Here is a 17,761-nt window from a genome sequence, read left to right as displayed (position 1 = left end):
CCTAAGGAACAATATACACGTTTCTCAAGGAATTCTACATAGTTTCCCAAAAACACCATGCATATGGCAGGGAATGGCACCAACGCACACTGGGTTATTTGCTTGATGGTCATTGTGGATTTTTTAATGAATTTTTTTTGTTTACTTTGGTGTCAGAGAAGAACTTCCCAAGTTTTTCCCCCCAAAATTATTTTTTAAAATCTGTTCATTTAGTTCTCCCAGGGGGTTACATGTCTGGAGGTGGGAGCAATAGGGATAATAATGTCTAATTGTAACATGACTGTATAAGACAGGCCCGATGGACCATCTAGTCTGCTCCAGTCCATCACATTTTTAGGTTCAATTGCTTATCATCTTGGTCAGAAATAGCTATGTTTTTGTATTCAAAATTCAAGATTGTTTAATGTCATTTCCAGTACATGTGTAAAGGAGAACAAAATAATAAAAAAAACACAATAAATATAAATACATCTACCTTATATGCATGGATTGGTTGTATGATGTCATGATGCAAATTTCTGCATTCCTTTGTGATATATTGTAGAAAATAGAGCTGGAGCAGACTGAGCAGAAAATGCAGTCAAAGAAAATTCTGCATTGCAAATGAGATGGAAATTTGCCTAATGTTGAACTGACATTTATTAATAAATTCTCAAAGCAGAACACTGCAAGTAGAATGACAAGGGAACACTTTGGAATAGTTCTTGGTACTGCAAGCTGTGTAAAATAAACAAAACCAGCAAGTAGGTGGAAATCGTGAAATTAACATCAAATGATAAAAAAAGCACAACCCTTGTACTTCCCAGCACAATTTATGGACAATACAATATTTTGAAAAGTAGGCACTGATGATGCACATATTAACCTTTACCAAAACCACTTGTGGGATTTAGACTGAAAATTTCCCTGGATTAAAGCACACTGAATTTGTAGGCTTAGAAGAAACGTTTCATAAGGAAGCTTATAAAAAACTAGCCAATCCTGAGAAAGACCTTCTTTTGTTCATCTTGTACTGTAACTAATGTCCAGCAATATTCATCTTCAATCCTCTCTCCTCCTTTCTTGGTGTCAAATACTTCCAAAACTTAAGTGATAGAAATTGTTACGAAAGATCTTATTATCAAATATTTTCTAAAACCACTGCTTGACCTGCCTAGTATCTCCAGCATTTGGTGTGTGTTGCTCTGGATTTCCAGCATCTGCAGAACCTCTTGTGTTTATGAATTGCTATAGCAAACAATTATGAAGGGGATCATAAACACTCGCATTTAACACAGTCTTTTCAGCATGGAAACAGGCCTTATGGGCTGAAATGTCTGTTTAGTTGTTTATTCTCCATGAGTAAATCTTCTTCATCTACCTATTCTCAGCTTTGCAGCACCTCTAAGATTTGCCAAGTATGCCCGCAGAAAAAGAATCTCAAGATTGCAAGTGGTGACATGTATGTTCTTTGATAATAAATTTTACTTTGAAATTTAAACGCATTTCTATTTCACTTTCTCTCATGCACCTGCCTAAATTTTTTTTGTAGATGCCTAATCTATTTACCTCACCACTTCCCGTAGTAGAAAGTGCCATTGCAACAACAATCCTCACTATGGGAGGTTATTTCTTTCAAGGTTTCATTAGTAATTACAATGTGTTTGTCTCCCTTTGTGTTGGGTTCTGCCAGTACTGAAAATATTCTCTTAACCTCCCATGTCCACAATTTTATAAGATACAGTGTCTACAAAAAGTATTCAATCACCCTTCCCCCTCCGGAAGTTTTCATGTTTTATCGTTTTACAACATTGAATCACAGAGGATTTAATTTGGCTTTTTTGTCACTGATCAACAGAAAAAAAAACTTTTATTTCAAAGTGAAAACAGATCTCTACAAAGTGATCTAAATTAATCACAAATATAAAACACAAAATAATTGATTGTATGAATATTCACCCTCTTCAAGTCAATATTTAGTAGATGCAACTTTGGCAGCAATTATAGCCTTGAGTCTGTGTCGCTAGGTCTCTATCAGCTTTGCACATCTGGACACCGCAATTTTTCCCCATTCTTCTTTACAAAACTGTTTCAAGCATGGGGATCATGAATGAACAACCCTTTTCAAGTCCAGCCACAAATTCTCAATTGGATTGAGGTCTGGACTCTAACTTGGACATTAACTTTGTTGTTTTTAAGCCATTTCTGTGTAGCTTTGGCTTCATGCTTGGGGTCATTGTCTTGCTGAAAAACAAATCTTCTCCCAAATTGCAGTTCTCTTGTAGACTGCATCAGGCTTTCATCCAGGACTTCCCTGTATTTTCCTGCATTCATTTTACCCTTTACCTACACAAGCCTTCCAGAGTTGCTGCAGTTAAGTATCCCCACAGCATGATGCAGCCACCACCGAGTTTCAAGGTAGGATGGTGTGTTTTTAATGAAACATAGCATGTCGTCTGATGGCCAAAAAACTCAATTTTGTTTTCATTAGATCACAGAACCTTCTTCTAGCTGACTTCAGTCTCCCGAATGCCTTCTGGCAAACTCAAGCTGAGATTTCATGCGAGTTTTATCAACAGTGTCTTTCTCTTTGCCACTCTCCCATAAAGCTGTGACTGTTGAAACACCCGGGCAACAGCTGTATGCGAGTCTTTCCCATCTCACCACTAAAGCTTTTAACTCTGCTAGAGCTGTCATAGGTTTCCTGGTGGCCTCCCTCACTGGTCCCTTTTTTGCACAGTCACTCAGTTGTTGAGGACGGCCTGCTCTAGGCAGATTTACAGCTGTGCCATATTCTTAACTGACTGACTTAACTGTACTCCAAGGGATATTCAGTGACTTGGAAATTTTCTTGTATCCATCTCCTGTCTTGTGTTTTTCAATAACCTTTTTTGTGGAATTGTCTGGAGTGTCCTTTTGTCTTCATGGTGTAGTTTTTGCCAGGATGCTGACTCACCAGAAGTTGGACCTTCCAGATACAGGTGTATTTTTACTACAATTGATTGAAACACCTTGACTGCACACAGGTCTCCAGAAACAGATCTCCATTTAACTAATTATGTGACTTCTAAAACCCATTGACTGAACCAGTGATGATTTGGTGTGTCATTTTAAAAGGGGGGGGGGGTGAATACTTATGCAATCAGTTATTTTGTGTTTGATATTTGTAATTAATTTAGTTCACTTTGTAGAGATCTGTTTTCACTTTCACACGAAGGACTTTTTCTGTTGATCAGTGTCAAAAAAGCCAAATTAAATCCACTGTGATTCAATGTTGTAAAACAATAAAACATGAAAACTTTCAAGGAAGATAGCTTATGAGACCACTAGGGGATCAGCTGTACCGGATTGGGTATTGTGTAATGAACCGGAGGTGATTAGAGAGATTGAGGTGAAGGAACCCTTAGGAGGCAGTGATCATAATATGATTGAGTTCACTGTGAAATTTGAAAAAGAGAAGCCGAAATCCAATGTGCTGGTATTTCAGTGGAGTAAAGGAAATTATAGTGGTATGAGAGAGGAACTGGCCAAAGTTGACTGGAAAGGGACACTGGCGGGAAGGACGGCAGAGCAGCAGTGGCTGGAGTTTATGCGAGAAGTGAGGAAGGTGCAAGACATGTATACTCCAAAAAAGAAGAAACTTTCGAATGGAAAAAGGATGCAACCATGGCTGACAAGAGAAGTCAAAGCCAAAGTTAAAGCAAAGGAGAGGGCATACAAGGAAGCAAAAATTAGTGGGAAGACAGAGGATTGGGAAGTTTTTAAGAGCTTACAAAAGGAAACTAAGAAGGTCGTTAAGAAGGAAAAGATGAACTATGAAAGGAAGCTAGCAAATAATATCAAAGAGGATACTAAAAGCTTTTTCCAGTATATAAAGAGTAAAAGACAGGTGACAGTAGATATAGGACCGATAGAAAATGATGCTGGAGAAATTGTAATGGGAGATAAGGAGATGGCGGAGGAACTGAACAAGTATTTTACATCAGTCTTCACTGAGGAAGACATCAGCAGTATACCGGACACTCAAGGGTGGCAGGGAAGAGAAGTGTGCGCAATCACAATTACAACAGAGAAAGTACTCAGGAAGCTGAATAATCTAAAGGTAGATAAATCTCCCGGACCAGATGGAATGCACCCTCGTGTTCTGAAGGAAGTAGCTGTGGAGATTGCAGAGGCATAAGCGATGATATTTCAAAAGTTGATAAGATTCTGGCATAGTTCCAGAGGACTGGAAGATTGCAAATGTCACTCCGCTATTTAAGAAGGGAGCAAGGAAGCAAAAAGGAAATTATAAACCTGTTAGCTTGACATCAGTGGTTGGGAAGTTGTTGGGAGTCGATTGTCAAGGATGAGGTTACAGAGTACCTGGAGGCATATGACAAGATAGGCAGAACTCAGCATGGTTTCCTTGAAGGAAAATCCTGCCTGACAAATCTATTACAATTTTTTGAGGAAATTACAAGTAGGCTAGACAAGGGAGATGCAGTGGATGTTGTATATTTGGATTTTCAGAAGGCCTTTGACAAGGTGCCACACATGAGGCTACTTAACAAGATAAGAGCCCATGGAATTACAGGAAAGTTACATACGTGGATACAGCGTTGGCTGATTGGCAGGAAACAGAGTGGGAATAAAAGGGATCCTATGCTGGTTGGCTGCCGGTTACCAGTGGTGTTCCACAGGGGTCCATGTTGGGGCCGCTTCTTTTTACGTTGTACATCAACGATTTGGATTATGGAATAGATGGCTTTGTGGCTAAGTTTGCTGACGATACGAAGATAGGTGGAGGGGCCGGTAGTGCTGAGGAAACAGAGAGTCTGCAGAGAGACTTGGATAGACTAGAAGAATGGGCAAAGAAGCGGCAAATGAAATACAATGTTGGAAAGTGTATGGTTATGCACTTTGGCAGAAGAAATAAATGGGCAGACTATTATTTAAATTGGGAGAGAATTCAAAGTTCTGAGATGCAACGGGACTTGGGAGTCCTCGTGCAGGATACCCTTAAGGTTAACCTCTAGGTTGAGTCAGTGGTGAAGGTGGCGAATGCAATGTTGGCATTCGTTTCTAGAGGAATAGAGTATAGGAGCAGGGATGTGATGTTGAGGCTCTATAAGGCGCTAGTGAGACCACACTTGGAGTACTGTGGGCAGTTTTGGTCTCCTTATTTAAGAAAGGATGTGCTGGCGTTGGAGAGGGTACAGAGAAGATTCACTAGAATGATTCTGGGAATGAGAGGGTTAACATATGAGGAACATTTGTCTGATCTTGGACTGTATTCCTTGGAGTTTAGAAGAATGAGGGGGGACCACACAGAAACATTTCGAATGTTGAAAGGCATGGACAGAGTGGATGTGGCAAAGTTGTTTCCCATGATGGGGGAGTCTAGTACGAGAGGGCATGACTTAAGGATTGAAGGGCACCCATTCAGAACAGAGATGTTAAGAAATTTTTTTAGCTAGAGGGTGGTGAATCTATGGAATTTGTTGCCACGGGTGGCCGTGGAGGCCAAGTCATTGGGTGTATTTAAGGCAGAGATAGGTAGCTATCTGAGTAGCCAGGGCATCAAAGATTATGGTGAGAAGGCGGGGGAGTGGGACAAAATGGGAGAATGGATCAGCTCATGATAAAATGGCGGAGCAGACTCGATGGGCCGAATGGCTGGCTTCTGCCCCTTTGTCTTATGGTCTTATAGGCACTGTATCTATTTTTCATTTTACTTTCTTTGCCTCAGCTGTATTAATAATCTTCCTAAGTTTCTATCACTGAAATCATTTTCCTATTTTCTTTTGGTTAAAAACTGAGGAAGAATAGTTAAATACTTCAAGCATTTCTCTGCAAGCTTATATTGCTCATTCTATTGCAGTCCCTCAATTTCCATTTGTTATTTATGTGTCTATGAGACAGTTTATTTCTTAATATTCCTTGATAAAGTAATTTTTCAATTTCTGTTTGCCTATCTAATAGTACATTTTAAATATGTTTTTTCTAAGTTTCTTTTATTCCATTTTCAACTATTATGTCTTTTCCTATAGATTTGACATTACTGAACCTGCACTGACTTGTATCACTGTAGATCTAATCATACTACATTGTGATCAATATTATTACGATGCTCTCCTACTCTTCTTACAGGATCTTTGTGGACTTTGGCAGACCTCTAGCATTTTTGAGCAACAAATCATTCTACAAATGGACATTAGCAGAAGATTAGATCCATATTTAAACCTTAAAAAAGTATGAAGAGTTTGAATGGTGCGCACAGAACTCATAAGATAATGCATTTTCCAAATTCACTGATCTTTTAAAAACATGAAAATTTGAAGTAAATAGTTTGGTTTGTGAAAATAAAATGCAAATGTTACCACTCTACAACTTCATAAAAGAGGATTATATTGTATAAATCATTCAACTGCTTTTAGGCCATAAGACATAGGAGCCTCTGCTCCGGGACTTACCCAGTATAGGAAACATCCTCTCCACATCCAGTCTATCTCAGCCTTTCAATATTCTATAGGTTTAAATGAGATCTCCCCTCTCATCCTTATAAACCCAATGAGAACAGGCCTAAAGCCAACAAACGTGCCTCATACATTAATCCTTTCATTCCCCGGATTATTTTTGTGAACCTCTTCTGGACACTCTCCAATGCCATCTTTGTTACCATAATTTGGACAAGTAACTCATAATAAAATATGCTTAGCAAAAATACTTCTGGTAAGGAAATCAAATTTTTTTCTGTGCTAAATTACTTACTAAAGACATAACTTTCACAAAATGTGCTTTGATTACTTCTAGTTATCAACTGTCATTAGAACATTAATTATATGTCACCACATATTACCTTGGGATTCATTTTCTTGCGGGCATTCACAGTAGAGCAAAGAAATACAATAGAATCAACAAGAACTGCACACAAACATTGACAAACAATGATAGCACAAAAGAAGACATACTGTGCAAATACAAACTATAAATAGAAAATAAATAAATAATACTAAGAATGTGAGTTGTGGAGTCCTTGAAAGTGAGTCCAAAGGTTGTGGAATCAGGTTAGTGTTGAGATGGGTGCAGTTATCTACTCTTGATTATTCAAGTGATCAATCCAAGAACAGGATGGAAGGGAAGCACATTAAAGTAAATAGAATGAAGAGACAGTGAAAGCTCGTGCAGTCTTCTAATGACTTGAGTCCTTTTTTGGCTCACAGCTCTCATACATAATCACAGTCAGCCCTGTGAAACTGCCCAAAGATGTCAACAGAGAGAAACAAAACAAGAATAGCACCTTAAAAAAACAGAGTTTACCCAAAAATATTTAATGTGAGTATTGAGGTGGTAATTGAGATTCACAAGTAAGATGCACTGATGCTCAAACTTTTGTTTGTCAACTCAATAATCAATATGTGTATTTAAATACTTCCATTTTGGCTGTGCAAATATATGATCTCATAAAATTATACATTAAATTACTGCAGTAACAAGCAAATCATGACCAATTTACTGACAAAAGCCAATTTTCAAAGGGAAGCTCCGTCGCCTTGGGCAGTTTCCAAAGATAATTACAGGACTTTGTGAAAATGAAGGTCTGTGAATTAGAATGAGCTGAGACTAATAGCTGTCGATGTTTGATCACTTGGATTTAAATTAATTGTCACTACAAGGGATAATGAATGTCAGAATAAGACTGCCAATGTGGAAAAAAATGCAACCTATAATTAAGTGCTCTAAATTGCAGAGCTTTTCCCCAATCCTTAGAATTATCACATCTTCTCTTATTAAAAATAAAACAAAAAAAAAACTAGATGAAAGAAAAACCAATGTAATGGCAAAGTCTTTTAGATTTTAGTTTTATGCCAACTGGTTATGAGAAAATGTTTTCACTATTCAAACTATGAATAAAACTATCTCAAAACATCTTTAAATAAACCACAAAGCTAACTCTGTATAAAAAAACTATGCAGTATTCTACTGAAGCAAAATAATCGGATAGAAACACTTTCAGTAAATGATTTTTAGAAAAGACAGGCAATTTTCTTCTATTTAAGTCCTCTTTCCCTGAGCAAGACTTGATTGGAAGTCATTTGTATATGTATTAGTCAGAGCTGCTCATAAATTTTATTTTTCAAGGTATAGTATTCCCCTTTGGTGACCTAGGCACCTGAGCTAATACAACCATCCAGCAATCAGAAGTGTGATTGGCCAGACAGAAAAGCATGATGAAGAGAAAGAAAATACTGAGAGAAAATGAAAATTTTAATCCAGAATTATTTTAAATGAGTATTTTTTCCAAAAATGAAAATTCTTCGCGGTGAGAGCAAAGGATAGCATGAAATTTTAAGTTATTTGCTTCACCGTGTGATAAGCTCAGCAAACCAATTCCCCAAATCAAGTGCTGTAAAGCTACAGTAACTTTGTGTTCCACTGATGGATTCCATGAGAAGTCTAGCAAAAGACCACAGTTGAGAAACCGCTAGCAAATCTGGACCTTTACAAGGAAATCCCGAACATTCTGGCACCTAGGCAGAAAAACGCTAGCTGTTCAGCTTGGAACTATTGTCACTACTTGAAATGGCTTCCCTTTTATAAATCTTTTGGGATTCTGAACACAAGTATAGTCACAACTTAACCTTCCTTTCTGCTCTAATTTTCCATAGTTTCTCCTTTTAAGTAAATTTTCAACATTCCAGGTAAATTCTTTTTGTATTCCTTGAAGTTCTTGGTATCCTTCCTAAATATATTATCCAAGCTTCACTGCTTAACAAAAACATATGCATGACATTTTAAATAAAATCAAACTTCCAGAAAGTTGAGAGAAACGTTCTTGCTCCGTAATCTATGACTGATTTGTAAAACCAACAATCTCATGTATGGATTAGTGATTTTTGTTTAAATAATGATTCAAATCATGCTTGATTGGGATTCTTTAACAATATTAATAATGAATGCCTTAACATGTTTAAATACACAAATCCATTTTTGGCAAAAAAAGTTAACCTGAAATAAGCAGCAGAGGAATGCTACAATATTTTTGTTCTAAATATCATAAATCAAGCTTTCATCCCACGTTATATGTACTACATGCCAATTAAGTAAACTGGGGAAGGAATTCGCTGAAGGATTCCTTGTCTGGCACTTTGTATGGAAATTATTTCATTTCAAATTGAAGAAGCATATTACTTGAATCCACAATAAATCACAATTACTTTAATACAAAAAAAACAAGCTAAATGAACACTGGTGAGCTAATTCCATTCTGCCAGAAGAGAAACACTGGAAGTAAGAATGGATTCAAGATTCCAGATGCAACATTGTGACCTTATCTCCCACATATTTTTTTTTATAGTTTCCCTCTGTGAATTATGCTTTGCTGAGATAGTGTTTATCTTCCCATCTATACAATACCACACAAGAATTCCCAATTTGTTCTAGACGATCCGATGGAAAAAATAATCCGATCGAATGTGATCACAGGTAGAAATGGCCAGTTCTGAGCAAGCAAGAGAGTGTAGAATTCACTACTGAGCCCAGGATTTGTTGCCGTCTGTGGCCCTTTTCTGGAGAGGCGGTTATTTATGCTTTGCTGCTTTGAGATCAGATTGAGCCTGGATCCTGTGCCCTTTGTGACTGACACACTCACCTGAAGAATGGGTGCTTTTTTTAAAATCCAAAGTAAAGATATTCAAATTATAAAGAACTTAGCGTGGATTGAGAGTCTACTTGTTTCCAAAATGATCTATTCTTCACCCAAGTCTTTTGTAAGGTTTGTGGAAATTATCAAATCAAAGCAAAGCTTTTTGTGGGTTATTAAAAAACTGCTTAAAGTTACAATTTGTGTATCTGTTTTAATTATATATTACTGTTTATTATATAAACAGTAAATTTAATCTTGACAAGCACACAGGAGGGTGTTTAATTTATAGACATGAATAAATGGTCAACATTTCAGGCCAAGACCCCTCAACAGGACACGCAGTCCTGGTGAAGAGTCTCGGCCCAAAATATTGTCTGTTTATTCGTTTCCTTTGATGTTGCCTGACCCGCTGAGTTCTTTGAGCATTATGTGTGTGTTACTCTGGATTTCCAACAAGTACAGAGTCTTTAATATGTTTAATTTCATTACTTTTTAACTACTGAAGTCTTAAAAAATAACACAGGAACAAAAAGATTGTAAGGTGACATATATTTGATGAAGCAGAGTAAAAAGATTGACTTACATTTAAGAAGCATCTTTGAAGGATTTAAATTACTATTGTAATTTAAGCATCATAATATCCAAAGTGAGTCTGAGACTCCTAGATAACTGGGCCTCTAACAGACCCTGCAAACAGCTAAGCATTATCACATAGTAGACAGCTGGGAGATTGGGAATTTGCAGAATGGCAAATCACAAGCATAAATAAATGTCCTAACACCCTGAAATGCAGAATCCCTTGAGTACATTTCACCTTGTAAAGCCAGCCAATGAAATATTATACTAAAATGTCTTTAAGTTCTAATAATAAGCCACACTTGTACCTGCTGTTATGGGTTCTTCAGCAAATGAAGAGTTCAGATGTAGGCAGAAAAAGGTTTTAAAAACAAACTCCATTAGGATGTCCCCAACCAGCCCAGGATTATAGAAGTGTTACATCTAATTACTTTTACAAGACTTACCTGTAATCTTTAGCCAGTTAACCATGTCTACAATTCCAAACATCCCCTAGGCCATGATATTATGCAAATTGCAATTTGTGTCTGTCACCCAAGCTTCTTCTGGGTGTGTATAAAGATATGATATATACAAAATAAATGACTCAATAATATCTGATGTCATGACATTTTCCCACAATTAACCTTACTCAAGATAAAATTAATGCATATTTCCAAAATACGTTAACGTAAATTTTAAAAAATATTTAAACTTACTGCAACAGAGATTCTGCCTAGTACGTGCTCAGGGATTTTTCTATATACATCCAAAGAGCCTCCTGAACAAAATAATAACATAAGGGGGAAAATATCAGTTTAATAAATATTATTACAATCAACTGTGCATTTCTTAAATTACCTTTGTGCTGTAACTGAATAATATACCAGAAAGCTATTTGGTTCAAGATGAAATACAACAAACAATTACTTAAAGCATAAAGTTACTTAAACAGTACTACAATTGCAATTTTAGATAATTAGCAATTAATTTCTTGTCCCTAACCAAATCCAAATTAGATTTATTGTTCCTAACTAAACCCAGCTTACTGACATATCTAAAATTGAATAGTCACTTTTGAAATACAGTGGATTCCGGTTAACTGAATCATAATCAGCTTCAATATCACTGCCCTACAGTAACATGTAAAAAGACTTAGGCACATGTAAAAAAATTTGTAAAGGGAAGATGCTTTCAAAAATAGTGAAGTGAAGTTGCTAAATATTAAAAAAATTATAATAGCAGTAAACAGTAAAAACTAAATCAAATCAATATTTGGTATGATCACCCTTTAAAACTGCATTAATTCTCTGAAGTACACTGTTGTGCAGTTTTATAAGAAAACTGGCTGGTAGATTTTTCCAAGGATTTTGGAAAACTTGCCACAGCTCTGCAGATTTTGGCTGTCTTGCTTGCTTCTATCTCTCCAGGTAACCTCAGACAGTGTCAATGATGTTGAGATCAGGGCTCTCTGGAGGCTACACCATCTGTTGCAGAATTCCTTGATCTTCTTTTTCCTGAAGATAGTTCTTTATAACCTTGGCTGTGTGCTTGGGATCATTGTCCTTCTGCAGAATGAAGTTTGGACTGATCAAACACCTCCATGAAGACATTGCATGATGGATGAGAATCTGCTTGACCTAACTAATTCTGACAAGATTACTAACTCCATTTGCAGAAATACAGCCCAAACCTGCAGGGAATCTCCAACATACTTCACTGTTAGCTGCAGACACTCATCTACGTAGTGCTCACCAGATCTTCTAAAGACAAAGTGCCTCTTATTTGATCCAAAAGTTTCAAATTTTGACTCATCACTCCAGAGCACCTTCTGCCATTGTTCACTGCACTGTTTTTGTGTGCAGGTGAACCAACAGTCTTTTGCATCATGGAAGCATTTGCCACATTTTTGGCTTTTTGCAACATTCAGGGACATTTTGTGCATTTCACATTCTAACCTCCTTTTCTGTAGTTCTGCTGCATCCTTTGCTGCAGTCTCTAATGACACTGCAATAGTCAATGCCTGTTCTAAGGTTACATCTCTTTCTGACAGTAGCCTCTTCTGAGTGCTTTGACTATGCATGCCACATAAAAGCCTGTCCCTTAATGCATCAGAAAGTCCACCTCTAAAGTCACAGTACTGGGAAAGTTTGTGCAGTTCTGCAATGTACTCAGAAAGGCTTTCATCTTTTGACTGGTTTCTTTTGTAAAATCTAGATTTGTTAGCTATTACCAGCAGTTTAGTGCTCAGGTGATTTTGTAAAATTGTAACAATTTCATTGAACGACTTGCTTGCTGGCTTTTCAGGGGTTACTAGGTTGCGTAAGAGACTGTATGTTCTTGGGTCCATTAAGCTAAGTATAGGGGCTTTCTTTTGCTCCTCCATGTTGTTCACATTACAATAGAGCTCAACCCTCTTCATATACGACTCCCAGCCTTCATTAGCGCTATCATATTCATCAACTTTCAAAACTGAAGCCATCACCACATTACTTTCACTTTAAATTCAGCTCATCTTTCATTGTTACTATGCACTGTACTCATGCATTCCTTGGTTAGCATGCATGATGGCTTTCTGGTGCTGTTTAACTCTTGCTGTTTTGTCCCACAACTGTTGGTGCAGTTTGTGATATTTTCTGACATTCAGGTTCGTACTCATCATCAATTTGTTGTGTCTGTGTACAACTATATATCAATTAATTAACAGCATGCACGCGGGAGATGGCTTTAACTGGTGTATTCACATTGTAGCGAGTGAGAGAAAAAAGAATGCGCATGCACAGACAACAGTGCACGTGCACACAACAGATCAAGTCGTAGTGCGAAGCGGGGGGGGTCATTGTTCTATAAGAAATAGATCCATATGTTACAGCTGTAATCAATAAACAGCATAGGTATTACTATTGTCCAAGTAATCCAAGGCCGAGTAATCTATTAGGCAAATTGTAGCCTATTGTGGCCCAATGCAGTACAATTAGTACACTTCGGCCCAATTAAGCAGCTGCCCAATTAGCAGAAGTTTCATGGAAATGGTTAAAAAGGTATAAAAAAGACAAACTACTGAGTAACAAGTCATTTATTTAAATGAAATACAGAACAACTTAGAACACTATAAATACCACCACAGTGGTATAAAACTGTTTTTTTAGTTCCTAGTACTTATCAATGGAGGAATTCATCCAGTGTACACATTCTTTTGACTGACTGTAAATGAACAAACTCAGCACAGACACCTAGTGTACATAATGGACTGTCTTCATACAAATTCTTAGAAAGGATGTACTGATGTTGGACAGAGTTCAGATAAGATTTACAAGGATGATTCTTGGAATGCAGGGGCTAACATATGAGCAGCGTTTGTCAGCTCTTGGACTGTATTCATTAGAGTATAGAAGAATGAGAGGGGATCTCGTAGAAACATTTCAAATGTTGAAAGGGTTAGACAGAGTAGATGTGAAAAGGTTGTTTCCCTTGGTGGGTGAGTCCAGGACAAGAGGCCATAGTCTTAGAATTAGAGGGTACCCAGTTAAAACAGAGATGAGGAAAAATTTTTTTAGCCAGAGGGTCGTGGATTTGTGGAATTTGTTGCCACATACAGCTGTGGAGGCCCGATCATTGAGGGTGTTTAAGGAGGAGATTGACAGGTATCTAATTAGTCAGGGTATCAAGGGATATGGGGAAAAAGCCGGAAATTGGAACTAGATGGGTGAATAGTTTAGCTCATGGGGGAGCTGCGGAGCAGACTCGATGGGCTGAATGGCCTACTTCTGCTCCTTTGTCTTGTGATCTTGTGAAATCTATCAATGATAGCATATTCCAAATCTTTATTTTCATTGTAACGTTCAAGATGATTGTCAATACCTTCTAATTACTCGTAGTTACTAACTTGTTGATGTAGTGAAATTATTTAATTTTTACTCATGGCCATTTCTGGCATCTCCAAGCTTGAATGTTTGAAACTGCTGTGAGCAAAACTGTCCTAAGCTGTTTTACTACTTATTTCTCACCAACCTTCAATGACAAAAATCATTGCTTTTTGAACACAAACACATGCAATTGATACTACTTAAAAATTGTTCAGTCTAAGCAGAGTGTGGCGTCTAACAGCCCCACAAGTGCATGCATCTGATGCTAGTTAGAAATTGTTTGGCAACAGTCACATCACAGTTAAGCAGCATAATTTTCCAAATAAACAAATGTAATCCTGGCCGTCTCTTTGGTTAGTTTTCGTTCTTTAAGTATTCTCCTAAATAAGTGGCTGACCCAATTAAATGATGGCCCAATTAACTGGAATCCACTGCATTTATTTTATGTAAACATTGCTAAACCATCAGTTTCTTGAATAAAGGCATAACAATCACACAGTTATGCTGCCAATCAACTTAGTTGTAGAGTCATAGAGCACTACAGCCCTTTGGCTCATCTAGACTGTACCAAACTGTTATGCTGCTTCATCCCATCAATCTGTACCTGGACCATAGCCCTCCGTACCCCTCTCATTCATGTACTTGTAATGGGATATGTGTAAAAGCAGTTATCGTAGATCAGATAGCACACTTCTATGATTGAAGGAATATGCATGATAAAAGTAATCTATTAGGAATGCTATTTCGATATACTGTAGATTCCATTTAATTAAGCCATCAGTTAATCAGGACAGCAGCTTATTTGGGACAACTCCTTAAAGAACAAAAATTAATGGAAAAAATAACTGGGATTTCCTTAGTTTATTTGGGACACTATGCCACCTAATTGGGGCAAGAGACTGCTCCTGAACAGTTTCTAAGGAGCATCAGATGTGTACATTTGTGTGGCCGTTAAGATACTGCATCGTGCTTCCAGCAAACAGTTTTTAAATAGCGTCAGTTGTGTGTACTTGTGTTCAAAAAGCAGTCATTTTTGTCACTGAAAGTTGGTGAGGAAGAAACTGTAAGACAATTCAGAATTGTTTTGCTCACTGTGGGTTCAAGTATTCAGACTTGGAGATGCCAGAAACTGCTAGGAATGAAACAAGTTAAAGTTCAAAATACAATCATTATCAAAGTATGTATACAGTATACACCCTTGAGATTCATTTTCTTGCAGGCAAACACAAAACAAAGAAATACCATAGAACACGTTTAAAGAAAAACCCCACACAAGACTATCAAACATGCGGGAAAAACCAAATAACACAGAGAACATTAAACATCAAACTGCAGAATCCCAAAAGTGAGTCCAGCCATGAGCCGTCGAGGCGAGTGAAGCCAGTCCAGGAGCCGATAGCTGCAGCCATAGGCATCAACCTAGTGCTGTGTCCATGGCTGCAGGCTGCACTACTATGAAGAATTTGAAGATATCGACAATCATCTTGAATGTTACAATGAAAATGAAAATTTGGAGAATGCATTTGTCAAAAGCATGATATGAAGGCAGTTCATTATCTATGCTAGGTTCATGTTCAGACAACCAAAAGCACACAGCAGCATATACTGCACAAATTCCTCTGTCGATAACAGTTTTATAGTACTATAATAGCATTGATAATGTTTGAATTTGTTCTGTATTTTATTCAAATACATAATTTGTTACTCAGTTATTGGTAGTTTATCTTTATATACCTTTTTTCATGAAACCGGCTAACTGGGCAGCTGCTTTATTGGGACAAAATGCGCTGGTTCTGATGTGTCGCAAATAACTGGAATCCACTGTACTTGGATATTAGGGGGAAAGAAACTGGTCTTCTCCAGGTTATGAATATCCAACTTATGTACAGCCATATGTATGAACGAATGTTTGCGAGACTGGCAGGATGAACTAGCTCTCTGCTGTGAAGCTGCAGCCATCTTCTGCTGTGTGGGAATTTGGTTTGTGACAATATCTGAATAATTGAGGTAACTGCACACTAGTTTAAGAGCACATTGTCTTTGGTTGACCTATGTTTTTATTTAAATATATTGCTGGGGAGCCACACTTCCGACTTGAGAACTGTTTGGATTACGAACAATTCTCAGATATGGGACCCTGTCGTAACCTGTAGTGGATCTATACTCTAGACAGTTAATCTCTCAACAAAGATTTTAAAAGTAAAAGCCAAGTGAATGATCGACCTATTGTTGTCAGAAATTAATAAATTATCACTAAAGAAGATAACGGCAAGACACCATTCTTTGAAGGTGCATAAGCATGAACATCTGTGGGAAATCCAGTTTAATTGCAACTAGAGTTTGGAGGTAGGTAGTCTTTAAAATCCACACTTGCAGTGTGTGGATTCACCTATGGAATGCCTCTTGCATTGATCATTGCCTATGGAGTGATCACTCTAATACAGTGTAGGGCACCACAAAATCATAATCAGAATCTGATTTATTACGACTGACTTATGAAATTTGTTGGTTTGCAGTAGCAGTACAGTGCAAGACATAACAATTGCTACAAGTTACGATGGATGGATGGATTGAGCAAAAGACGAATAGCAAGATTGTGTTTATGGAGCATTCAGATACATGATGGAGGAGGGGAAGAAAATTCCTAAAATGTTGAGTCATACTCCAGACCTGAGCTACTGCCCCTGGAACTCTAATTACACACAAAAAAATTCAGTGCCTCTGAAGTAATGCTCTTAGCATTGGTTGTGGCTTTGAAATCATAATTCCAGTGTGGGTTTTACTTGTGAAACTGTAGTCCCAGCATGGGTCAGTACCCGTACAGCCACATCCGCAGCATTGTTCAGTCCTATTGAAACCAAAACCTTGGTGTTTCAGAGTGCCAGTGAGACCACGCTCACTTAGATTAGATCAATGACTCAATGGTGAACAAATGACCCAAACTATTGGAAATCCTGTCTAACAAAATAATTACTTTTTATCTTTACTAATGCCCAAAAATATTTTAAAAATGGATGAAGCTCAATTATATGACTGTTTTGCATGTTATTTAGCAGTTTAACTTGAATATAACACCTACCTACCGGTACTCATTAAGTACTGATATCATTTTGTATGCCAAATGCAGAAATCCACACAAGCCTAACCAACCTAACCTGATTTGAATCTGATACAACCATCAAACGTTTTATGAATCCTTTAAGCTATATTGCAAATTGAAATGTTGCCTATTTGCCATCTAAATCAGGTTTCAGCTAATAGTTCAAGTGGCATCACATCAAGCTAGATTCACTGATAAATCCACAGCAGCTCCGCAGCTTAAGTGTAACAAGTTATTGCTGATAAAGTGAAAAGCATTTTCACAGGAGGTCACAATACAGAATCTGGGGTTAGATTATCTTTTCTCTATTACATTATAATCCTTCTGGTGCCCTCATTTATTTTCTTATTTTCATTTACATACCTTGACAGAAAGGAACATTTCATGAATTTCCACATGCCCAGGAGCTTGCAACACAAACAAAAAACAATACCCCTATTCATTTGGGACCTTACAAATATTTTAATTTTAAAATACCCTCAAACTCACCATCCATGAACTCTGTACATATTGATATCCTGTTTTCCACAAAAAATGCGCCGTAAAATCCTATTATATATGATGAGTCACACTGTAATCATTTGAATGAAAAAAATAGAACATTATACTAAACAGTATTACAATGTGAATGAT

At 37.3% G+C, this 17,761-nt stretch overlaps 1 protein-coding gene across 6 annotated transcripts in view; it reads right to left on the bottom strand.

Annotated features, from left to right (window-relative positions):
* The window catches only part of map2k5 (mitogen-activated protein kinase kinase 5), a 324,671-nt gene that overhangs the window by 138,406 nt on the left and 168,504 nt on the right, over nt 1–17,761 (bottom strand). For all 6 annotated transcript variants that reach the window (XM_072278042.1, XM_072278043.1, XM_072278044.1 and 3 more), the window contains 2 exons: nt 17,618–17,699; nt 10,882–10,943 (listed from right to left, as the gene is read on the bottom strand). In XM_072278042.1, the coding sequence (XP_072134143.1) occupies nt 10,882–10,943; nt 17,618–17,699 (144 nt within the window). The remainder of the gene's footprint in view (nt 1–10,881; nt 10,944–17,617; nt 17,700–17,761) is intronic.

The sequence above is a fragment of the Mobula birostris genome, chromosome 14 (genome assembly GCF_030028105.1).
Source record: "Mobula birostris isolate sMobBir1 chromosome 14, sMobBir1.hap1, whole genome shotgun sequence".
In the NCBI taxonomy this organism is placed as follows: Eukaryota; Metazoa; Chordata; class Chondrichthyes; order Myliobatiformes; family Myliobatidae; genus Mobula; species Mobula birostris.
This window is presented reverse-complemented; position numbering and strand designations above follow the sequence as displayed.